Source organism: Lissotriton vulgaris, chromosome 2_1, assembly GCF_964263255.1.
Source record: "Lissotriton vulgaris chromosome 2_1, aLisVul1.2, whole genome shotgun sequence".
NCBI lineage: Eukaryota > Metazoa > Chordata > Amphibia > Caudata > Salamandridae > Lissotriton > Lissotriton vulgaris.
In genome coordinates, this window is record NC_141687.1 from 1,194,493,632 (window position 1) to 1,194,505,946 (window position 12,315).

The 12,315-nt window shown below is 42.5% G+C and overlaps 1 protein-coding gene across 2 annotated transcripts in view; it reads right to left on the reverse strand.

Annotated features, from left to right (window-relative positions):
* ZBTB44 (zinc finger and BTB domain containing 44) overlaps positions 1 to 12,315 on the reverse strand; it is a 301,958-nt gene that overhangs the window by 27,345 nt on the left and 262,298 nt on the right. For both annotated transcript variants that reach the window (XM_086956924.1, XM_086956923.1), the window contains one exon: positions 8,505 to 8,805. In XM_086956924.1, the coding sequence (XP_086813050.1) occupies positions 8,505 to 8,805 (301 nt within the window). The remainder of the gene's footprint in view (positions 1 to 8,504; positions 8,806 to 12,315) is intronic.

Below are 12,315 nucleotides of genomic sequence, written 5' to 3' on the forward strand. Positions count from 1 at the left end.
AACTATTTTCTCCATTTGCTCTTGAGCCTTGACTAGGCCTGTAGTTACTAGCATACATGAAACTCTCACTGGTGTTTTTTGCGTAGTTTTGGTTTTGTGATCCATTCTGTCTGACTTACCTTCACTTTGACCCCCAGGTATCATTTGTTGTTATAATACTGTGTTTGGGGCATATACCTGGTTGGTCGGTAAATCTGCCCTTAGACCCTTCCTCAATTGTTTGTTGTGTGTGTGAATAGTACAGCTAAGGCTGTGGGTCTTTTTAAATACTGGTCGACCACTACGGTCTCCAGCACAATTGAGTTTACTGCGAGGCCTTCCCCACATTTCTCCCATTATAGTGGGTTCCCTCCTGTACCTGTTCTGCTGCGATCAGCTTTCTGATATGGCTACCAACTGGGGCTTAGCATTTGAGAGTGCGGAGGTACAAAACATTCTGGACGAAAATCCCAGTCTTCTAGATAGCATTCCGGTCCCAGCCCAAGTGACAAATAACGATGACGGTTGGGCAAAAGTTCTAATTCTTAAAAAATCCCACTCCAGGACATCTGTCCATGGTATAATCATGGCACAATACCTTCGAGACAACTGTGCACCCTCGGGCCTCATTGTTAATAATGCACCACGTCTATTCCTTGACGATAAAGATTTCCTCAAAGACTGGTCAATGATAGCGTGGAGGTGTACAAGGGACTGGCTAGTCCTAATCATCAAAACCGCAAAAAGAGTAGCGGACAAAATATTAATTGAGATTCAGGTACTTGAGGGCCAGATAAAAACCACTCTAAAAAGTGGATTGTTCAAAAAGGGACAAGATGACAGTGACAAGAATAATAAAGACTTCAAAGAGTCTATTCTGTACACCAAATTAGAAAAATTTAAGAAGGATTTAGCGAAATTCTCTATGGAGAGAGTATATCCATACACGAGCGACACATACATAGCACCAACATTTAATCGAGGTGGCAAAAAGGGTGGCTCGACGTATGGCACATCAAGCTCAGATGGGGCTTCTAGTGATTCAGACACCTCACAAACTGGATCTGCTGATCAAACCTCCAGGGGCCGAGGAAATAGAAGAAATTGGAGGAATGGACCCCAACCACAGAACTTCAACAATTTTCAACCGTGGTGGCCGGCTAACCCCTGGATGTTTGGACCAAACTGCCCTCCCCAAATGGGTCCTCCTTTTTGTCCCCCCCAAATGCGACAAGGCCCTGGTTCATTTCCTTTTTTAGGGTTTGGCCCGGTTCGAGGCAGGGGCAGGAGGAGACAAGGAACAACGACACAACAGGTCCACTGGAATACGAACACTCCACCACAATCGAGAATGGACCTCCGCAGCGGGAAGAAAGTCCCACAAGACACCGCAGGGACAAGCAACCAGACAGCCTCGTGATGAACCTGAGCTCACATGTACTCTCTCCCAACGAAGAGCGTCTTTTGAACAAAGGCTTGGGTTTTGTGGCAACCCAGAAAGGGGATCCTTTCATAGCCCAAATCGAATTAGCCAAGCTCTTCAGAAAAATAAGATTACACTATTTCTTTTCTAAACCAGCAAACATGGGAACTGCCATTGAAGATAAAAACACCGGACTGAAGAAGCCATCTACGTTTAATCCACCAAGTGCTGTTTTACCTCCTAAGGTTCTGACTTTCGAAACAGCCGTGGAAAATGATATTACACGCCTCTACAAAACAGAGACTAAACCTTTCATGAATCTCTCAAGAGACGAACAGTTGGCCCTGCGTTCATTATCATCTAATGACAGGATTACTATCAAGCCTGCCGATAAAGGCGGTGCTACTGTTATCTTAGATACTGAGACATACAGAGATGAATGCCTCCGGCAGTTGAGTGACCGGAAATCTTACCTGCCACTGAGAGAAGATCCCACAGAAAAATTACAATCCAAAATAAGTAACCTGGTAGAGGAAGCAACAACTGAGGGTTGGATAACACCACAGGAAGGACAATATCTAGTTACCAAATACCCTACGATCCCGTACTTTTACTGTCTTCCTAAAGTACACAAACCACAGAGGCCGCCACCTGGCAGGCCCATTATTTCAGGGATTGGCTCGGTTTTGGAACCTCTTTCGACCTTTGTCGATCACTTCTTGAATCCTATGGTCAAGGCAATGCCCACGTTCCTGCAGGACACGAAAGATGTCCTCAGACTCCTCCCAACAGTACAGTTTGATATCGATACTGATATTCTAGTATCGTTTGACGTAGAGTCTTTATATACGTCAATCCCGCAAACCGAAACCCTAGAGGTAGTAGGTGCTTTGTTGGAACAGAACAACCACCAGTCCATCACTCCAACACACTTCATTATGCATTTAGCGGAAATTGCCATGAAAGAGAATTACTTTCGTTTCGAGGATACCACTTACCTGCAAACATCTGGGACCAGTATGGGCAGAGTTTTCGCGCCGAGTCTGGCGAACCTTTACGTCCATAATTTTGAACAGCAGGAGGTCCTAACGCCCGCCAATCCATACTTACCATCATTACATGTATGGAAACGTTACATTGACGACATCCTGGTGGTGTGGCGAGGCACGGAAGAAGACCTAGTGTCATTTCATGGATGGTTGAATAGTAAGAACGCCTACCTCAAATTTACCATCGAATACAGCAGGACATCCTTGGCTTTCCTTGACCTGAGGCTACATGCAACTCCAACTGGTATCGAATCAGAGCTTTATCGGAAGCCGATGGCTAAAAACGCACTACTGCGATATGACAGTTGCCATCCACGAGCCCTGAGGGACAACTTGCCCTTTGGCCAGTTCCTCAGGGTACAACGAAATTGCTCCAATAAAGAGGCCTTTAAGATCCACTCGAAAAATCTGGAGGTTCAACTGAGCGAAAAAGACTATCCAAAGAGAATTATTCGTCAGTCTAAAAAGAGGGCGTCTAATAATAACAGAGAGTCCCTACTAGAAATACTCCCTCCCAAAGAAAAGACCAATCGTATTGCTTTTGTCAATACTTTTAACAGTTGATCGAACCAAGTACAAAAGATCATCAAGAAGCATTGGTCGATCCTGAAAACCGGAGGTGATGACATCGCTTTACCTATCTTTGCCTTCAAACGAGGACCCAATCTAAAAGACCAGCTAGTCCACACACGCCCACGTAACAAGGAATCAAGACAAGTGGGCACTTTGTGGGACTTACCCCCTGTTGTCGGTCACCACCCCTGCGGGCCTGTACTGTCTGTCCCCAAACCTGTAAATCCACCGTGGTCGACATAGGAACCAACCGCCCATGGACACAAAACAAATTCACAAACTGCAACAGCAGTAATCTCATCTATTTGATAACGTGCCCGTGCCCATTGCGATATGTTGGGATGACGACCAGGAGAATACGAACACGGATACAAGAGCATAAGAGTACAGTGCGATGCCGAAAACAGGCTACCCGCCTCACTGCACACTTTCTGGAGAAAGGACATGGCCCCGAAGACTTCTGCTGGACAGTCCTGGAACAACCACATATCCCTGATTCGTGTGCTGACATTAGTCGCTTTTTGTTCAAAATTGAACAGAAATGGGTTTACCGCCTGAACAGCGATAAGGAGGGCCTTAACGAGCCAATACCCTGGATGTCCCTCTGATTGATGTCATTACATGCTTATACTCTCAGTCGCTTTATCTTTTACACTATGAATCCTGACACGATGTATTCTTACATTCATGCTAGGTACTCATAAGAACCACACAGGCTCAGGCTGTCGCTAGATGTTCAAACTCATATAAATCTATGCCTCTGATACACTAAGAAAAACCCCCATATAGCCATCGCCTAAACGGCAAGACATGCTGGTGAAAAACAAAGATTAATTTCTGGGTATGTTTCAATGGTATCAACAATATTAACAATACTAGCACATAATAGTATTGTTGTCTCTTTATGCAACGATTGCCCAGAGATTAATTTAACCGGCTTACAGGGAACTATCTGTAAAGACTCCGCTTGGAACTACATGTCCCAGCTTTCCCTGCATCACGTGACCGTACCGGATCACGTGATGCTTTTGGAGCCGAGTACGAACTTACAAACAGCTCCCGCTGACGATCGCCGGTGCCCCCCCAGACAGTACGGATGACTGCCGGGAGACACCGACGGACAGGTAAGCGGGCCGCACAGCGCTCGCTCTCTGGTGCGCACGCTGAAAGCCTGTTAACACCCACGCGGAAGGCAGCGCTGATCTTAGAGCGTACTCGCTCACCGTTTTGCCGCTAAGCAGAAATCCTTTTTTACCACACTTTGATTGACTTTTGCCTGACGCGATATGCAGCGCTGATCTTAGAGCGTACTCGCTCTCCGTTTTGCCGCTAAGCCATAAATCCTTTTAACCACACTTTGTTTGACTTTTGCCTGACGCGATTTGCGGACTTGCATACGTGTCACTACCTGATTCCAGCCATTATTCTGATCGCTGTGGCATAGTACTGGCGGGTTATCTGCAATAAATCCACGCAGCACTTAATGGGGGTACCAGGTCATCTTTTGCCTCCGTGTAAACTCCATTCCTTTGTTGAAATACCTCTAAAAATGACTCCTACTTGTTTCTAGAGCGGTGCTCCTTATACCTGCGCTGCAGCCAGGTGGGGTGAAGCCTCTCAACCATCATATTTGGGTGAGTGTGTATATGGGAACCTATGTCCCAGTATGTGTGAATGCGCTTCCATCACACTATGGTTTTTATAAAACTATTTGAATATGAATCATTCATGTTCTTTTGTTTTCATGTTTGTTTGTCTTTCTGTCTGGATCCAATGCCACTGGACACTATGCATTAACAGTATACGGTTGAGTACACCTGGGACTTTCAGGTGATATTTTTTCATTATTATTTATTAAAGCAGTAGTGTTTTTCTAACAAGGTCCTGAAGAATGCATTTGAAACTCTGTTCTATGTAATGCAGAAACATGTTGACCATTTAGTGCGGTTATTATTTCAAACCCGCACTTGCACTTGCTTTTTAATCTTAGGGATTGGGAGATATTAATAAATTCTGTTCATCTACCCAATTCACCTAATTTTATTATAACCCCTCACTTTTCACCTCTATCACCATACACTGCTTTTTTTCAGTAGCCACTTGAATTAATTCTTGTACAAAACATACTACCCACTTATCACATTTATCGGTCACGGTAACATCAGACCGGCCGTTTTGTCTCCTGGGTAAGGAGAACCCAAATGATGAGAAAGAGGGCGGTACAGTGTGGCTTCTGATGGGAACTATTTTCTCCATTTGCTCTTGAGCCTTGACTAGGCCTGTAGTTACTAGCATACATGAAACTCTCACTGGTGTTTTTTGCGTAGTTTTGGTTTTGTGATCCATTCTGTCTGACTTACCATCACTTTGACCCCCAGGTATCATTTGTTGTTATAATACTGTGTTTGGGGCATATACCTGGTTGGTCGGTAAATCTGCCCTTAGACCCTTCCTCAATTGTTTGTTGTGTGTATTTCACACATCTTACCAAGGCATTGACATGTGGTGAGAAGGTCACACATGATTCCTATGATCCTACCTTTGACAGCTGTCGGAGGACGTAACAAAGTATTTGTGACCAGATGAAAACAGTAATGGCTTTCTCACACATTGTCAGCATTTCATAAGGAACTGAATATAAACTTAGAAGACATTCCCTGAGAGCTTTTAAAAGATCAACAATGTTCCTATGATATCATTATATAATTCGATTCTCAATCCAAGATTTAACCCACGGACTGACTCCATTATGTGGTGTGATTTCTTAGCAGCAATTGATAAAAAAATACCTCTTGGCGACAATATCTACCTTAGTTGAGCAGAAAATGAGTTTGCATCAGAAATACATGCTGAATCTCCTCACTTTTAATCTCCCATTTAGCCTAATTTAACAGAGGCACAGCTCGTAAAAATTAAAGGCAGCACATTTTGTTTTCTCAGACATCAATTTTCTGAGTTTCAAGAACCAGGATCTGAATTTCACATGACAGCAACTACACTTGTTCTGACATGGAAGACTTAGACAAAGGCACAAAAAAGAAATACTTTTAAGGCAAGATGGTCTGTTTGTTTCTTTGAGAGGTGCGCACGGTAAATGCTCCATCGATCTATGGGCATAAATTAAAAGCTGGACTCTGGGAAGTTAGTGCTCCACTCAGAAAAGTGAAAAATATGCCTTTCACTTTTGTAGATGTGGAAAAATACTACACAACATTGTAGAAATATCACTGTTTGCTTTCTAATTAACAGACAGTATTTGTGATTGTTGAGCTTGATGGCTTGGACGAAACAGGGCAGGAAAATTCCCAAGAAATTCAGATTTTTTTTTGCATCACGTTTAGTCTCTCGTACTACTAATGATAGAGATTGTATACTCAGACAGAATAGTAAAATATGACGACTGGTTGAACTAAAAAAACATGTCCAGAAGCTTAAAAAGAAGCAAAATCAACAAAATTATGAATATGTCTGTGATGAGTTTTGAGCTGTTGCAGTGATAAGACACTCGTCCCTGGCTTCCATAACAACAATCAAAGGTATAAAGTCACCCTAGTTATTGACAGAGTGGATAATGCACACGAATGATTAAAATTTATGACAGTCATGATGACTATATGCTATACTTTTGAATTCCTCCAATTGGTGCAAGTGAATTGCTTGTTACATTTCAAATCATTAGTTTAAAAAATTTGGCAACAGAAGTTTCAGGTTTAATAGAGCCCACCCAATTGTTTCACAACTTGTCTTTTGATAGCAATATACCAAGCAAATACTGTATGTTACTTTCACCAGTCAGATTTCTATTGTCTCAAACTTTTTTCTTTGCCCTTAGTAGGCGACTGCATGATTTAATTTCTATGCCTAAATGCAAAGTTAGTTTCCTGGGCAGGACGGGTGTCTTATCACTGCAACAGCTCAAAACTCATCACAGCCATTTTAATAATTTTGTTAATTTTGCTTGTTTTCATGCTTCTGGCAAACCAGTCTTGATATGTTGCTAGTCTGTCAGCGTAGGTAAATCTAGATTTTTTTTTAAAACACTTTCTCTATCATTAGTAGTACTAGAGACTAAACCTAATAAAAAAAATTACACAACAAAGAAATACTGGCAGTAAATTTTTCTACTTGCTTTAGTAGAGTGTCTTGACTCAAGCGGTAGTCCTAACGAAATTGCGCTGGAACGATAAAAGCAACATTTTTATTGCTTAATCAGGGAAAAGACAAAAGTATACTAAATTGGGAAGAACAGAGGATATAATTAATGAATGAATTACCGAAAGATGTTTAGGATTTCGAATTTCCAGATTACCTTGAGAAAGGAGATGAGATTTTAGATCCTCATTAAAGATATTTGGAAAAATTGGAAGAAAAGAGTAACGCTGTAGACCAATTTCAGGTTTTACTTGACTGATAGTTTAACTTAGAACCTGCAAGAATTATTAAATTAAGATTGCACTTTATTCTACATTTTAAATTGTAAAATCGACTTTAAAAATTATTATAATCTTTTTTTTTATTCTGGTGTGAGAGCGGCCAGTCAATGAAACTAACCATCACAAGGAACATCCTACAGAACATGAATTGGTTAAGTTTATGCTGATGATTTTTGTACTGAAAACTTGAAAGATGCACAAGTTGTGGCCCTGAGGAGAATGAAGTATGTTTTTAGGAAACGTACGAAAATCTCAAAAGGTGATGTAATAAAAGAGTGAGTTAATCCATATGTGTTTAAAGCTACAAAAAAACACTTTTTTAAATATCGGCAGGTGGGTGATGGTGGGTTGCCACAGAGTGCAATCATTTTGTTCTCCATCAACCATGCCACATTTTCAAGTTCAAACAACCATAGAAAAACAATCCACAAATCAAACCAGAGTTGATCATCACTAAGAATTTTCACTCACATAAATTGGTACATAAACCTGCCTTTTGAACATTGAGGTTCTTTTTCTCAGTTGTGAAATAAGCATGGTGCAACTGAGAGTCAGACAGCATCTTCAACTACCAAAAGGTAATTTTGGATTTTTTCATATTTGAGATGAATGTGAAGATGGGAGGCTTCTTTTAATGCCAAAACATTATGCTCCGATTTCAAGAAGGGATTTAGGTAGGACTTGGCTCGTAGAGACACTGACGAGTAAAATCAGCACATACATGCCAATAAGCTCAATGAAAATCCAGGATATGTAAATATCCTTTTACATATTCATTCTTAATTTCTTGATAGTCTGAGTGGAGGGTATTCACAAATCCAGGCATAGATTTAGTTGTGGCAAATTACGTCAGACTCAAGGAAGGAAGGAACATGCAAAAAAGACAACGAGTAATTTATGCAAGAATCAGAGGGCAGTTACTTGGTGCCTCCGTAAACCGTGCAAGGTTTACCTAATCGTAGGAAAATTTAGATAGGTTAACTAAAGAAACTGTTTCCCTATTTGGATTTGGGTTCCGTTTAGTTTGTGTCTTGTTGTGCACCTCACCTGCTCTGGAAGTAGTTTGCAAGCTCTGATGCTTCGTGATTCAGACTCCTCAGGTGCACGATTAAATTTCCAGAGTTGGTGAACATGGCGCCACATGTTTTGCACTCGTAAATCCGAGGCTTGCGGATAATATGTCTGGACACCCGCATGTGGTGTTTATATTCCCCGAAGGAAGTGAATGTGGCACTACAAATCTGGCACCGGAAACAGCGTTTACCTTCGTGCTTCAGACGATGCATCTTTAAGGAGTAAGCCCGGGTAAACTTTTTCCCACAGCGGTCACACTGAAATGGTTTAATGCCTGAAAAGAAAAAGCAACATATTTAAAAAAGAAAAAGAAAAAGTACGTCCGCTTCAATTCAACACAGACTAACTGACATGTTCAGGGAGTAGATGACCACGGGAGGAGCAGGGAATAAGGATTAACTCGTACATTCAAAATACCTCTTCATTGGCAGTATGTTAGGAAGTGAAAAAGAAAAAGCTTATCTAACAACTGTCCCCTAGATATGGTATGCTTACCCAGAGATAAACGCCTATAATAAATTCACTGGTTTCAGACATGATCCAAAAAAGTATACCTTGGATAAGTACAAACATTAGTACATTTCAACAACTAACACATTATCGACAGTTATCGATTGTTTGAGGTTTTGGTGGTTTAAAGGGATCATCACAATATTTAGAAGCATACAAGATTCTATCAATATGTACTAAGAAACACTGAAAGGAGGGTTATGCAAGAATAGATGCCCCCACCCGAACATCCACAAAAATATCAGCATCCAATCAATAATGCCACGCCTGGACTGCCCATTTTTCCCATCGGACATTTCCGAGAGAGCCGGTGCCTTTGGCGCCTCTGTCACTTTCTCCAGCTTCTCCAATTACAGGCTTCAGTCAGAGAGTAAAAGAAGGAAGGAGAGATCAGCAAGCAAGGAGGAAGGGAGTGGGGCTGGTTTGAATGTTTTTGATAGGGCCACCACTCTTGGTTCCCAGTCCGGCCCTGAGTAAAGTTTGCAGAAAGTTTGGATATAATATCTAATGACAGGCTTACTCATCTCCGACAAGGGAAATTTCAACAAAATATCCCCAGTATCCATCATTACTCAAGATTAACTCACTCTTGCAAGACCATGTAAGGGTAAACTGACTGACCTTTTGCTAATATATAAACACTAAAGTTGTATGGGGGTGGCTGCTAGTGTAATGACTAATGACTAAATGTTTGGTTGAAGTGTTTTACTATGTTTGGGGGCATACAATGTTTGATGTGAGAAGAATGTTTACATTGTTTCTATAATCGGGAGCGTGAGCTGTATAGACGTTCTGGCTGTTTGTGAATGGTCGGCGACTCTACATCACGCTATGCGCATATACAGAGGAGAATGTCACTGGACTGTTAATGAGTTAGAGTATGTAGAATGTAACAGGGATACTGATAGCAGCGGTTTTAGAGCATGATATTAACTTCTGAATTAAGTGGAGGATGGAAGGAAATGGTTGATTTAGGATTGAAAGTTCTAAACACCCAACCAGAGTCTTTTCGGAGGTCCGGTCATGAGCCAAATCAGGGAAGTCTGAGGTGGTCTCAGACATAACATTGGCAGTGGTGGTGCTTCCTACTGACTGATGATGGCTATAAATAAATCACAAATACACTTAAAGTGGGCAGCGTGACAGTAGTATACAATTTTGAAAGGCAGCTTCTGTTACACGGTAGTCTGTGGTTGTTAGGGATTTTGCAATATCTCCCAAAATTGAGGACTATTTGCAGATATTGGACCTGGAATCATTCACCTATAAAATATAATAATTCATAACCAGAAATCATTACGAGTAAAATTAAGGAAACTATTACTTGCTGTAATATGACTCTGCTGTAGATTTATTACAATAGTGGACTAACTTATATTGGATAACTTGCCACCTATGGTACATCAGATTCTTCTTAAAGCTCCTCGGGTGATTGCTCGAGGAGCCTTAAGGAGAATCTCCCTTTGGGACAGTTCCTACGGATCCGTAGGAACTGTTCCTTCAAGGATGAATATATGATACACGCAAATGCATTAAGAGAAAGACTGCTAGCAAGAGGCTATCCATCTAAATTGCTGAAACGCTCATTAAAACGAGCATGGTGGACACCAGGGGAAACACTACTTACTAAAAAAACGAAAGAAAATCAAAACCGAATAGTATGTGTGTCTACATTCTGTCCTACTTCGAACTGGTTAAAAAAATCAATTTGCCAAAATTGGCATTTGATAAAAGAATTGAATACCAAATTGGAGGAAGTACCTTTATTTGCTTTTAAAAAAGACAAATGTTTGGCGAACCAAATAGTGAGAGCTGCTCTCCCAAAGACGACAAGTCCTTCTCTCAGGGAATACATGAATTTGCCGCCCATGGAATGGAGCGGCTGACGTGATCCACGCACGCCGCCGCTGTGCTTCCTGTTGTGCTGTAGCCCCGCCCTCGGAGGTAATGGTGATGCAGAGACGCTGAGAGACGCCGAGAAAACGCCGAGAAGTAGTCGTTTTGCACCAAAAGTTTGATGGTTCTGATGGTTCTGACGGAGCCCGGTGATTAACGGCCCTGTCTCTGCTCCGAGCCAGCTTCGGTCTTTGAGATTGAATTCTTGGCAGACAAGACAAGACAGGTGGTGATTGATGTACACCGGAGAGGTATCGTGGGCCTTGCCCTGTCTCATTTTTCTTGACTCTTAGTGCCTGTATCTGGCATCTGGAGGATTTCTCCGTCTTGCTCTGGCTTCGTTCTGCAGCCCCTATTTACCAGTCTCTGCAGCTTTTCTGTGCTCGACCTCTGACCTCTGACCTCCAACCCTTGCTGCTCTGCAGTTCTGCGTGCCGCTCGCTGCTGGTTTGTTCTGTGTTGTCGTGGTTGTTATTTGCCCCTCTCATCTCCCTCTCTGCACTTTTCATTGATACAGAAGCTCTTCCGGGATTCAGCCTCAAGCAGGGGGTCTTTTTCACCGAGAGGTTGATGGTGATTTGAACCGACCTGTCCTGTCCCTGACTGCCATTTATACTCCTATTTTCGTCAACAACTATAAAAAGGGAGGAAGGGCATAGCGGCCACCGCCTGATTATGTCAGTAAGAGCGAGGGGTAAGCAGGCTAAGCAGGACCTTGATCTGCTGAAATCAATTAACAAGACCCTGCCTGCTGATAAAGGGGTAAAAAAAAACAGACGGAAAAATCAACAAAAGAACGCCCTAAGGCAGAAGACTGCTGAGATGCATTCAGACAGAAATAAATACGAAGTACTAAGAGAGGAGAATGAGACTGAGGATAGCGAGGATATCGAAGTCAATGAGGCCGAGGTGGAGGTAGAGGTGGAGGTGGAGACAGGTGGAGATACGGGGACCCAGGACCGCCCCGACCATTCAAAGGAGCCAAGCTTGACAGTAGCTGCTGGGAAAAGTACAGTGAAAGGCAAAAAGGACGATCTGGAGACGGAGGAGAAAACCGTATGTGCTAAGATGACCTTGAGGGGCGCTGCAGTCAACAAACCATCCACACCACAAGGCACTGGGAGCCAGTTAAAACAATATCCTCTTTTCTCAAAACCCCTTCTCCAACAGGGGCAACAGGGGCAGCTCTCAAGTACCCCGATGCGGGGTGGGCCAAAGCGGGAGGGGAAAAAAGATGCCCCGGGACAAAAGGCTCATAGCACTGAAGGGGTACTAAACAACTCCACAATGCCTGAGATGCCCGAGACAATTCCATCAAAGGGGGTAGATAAGGAGTTGGAGCATCCCGAGCACTCCGAGGAAATCATATCTGCGGCTC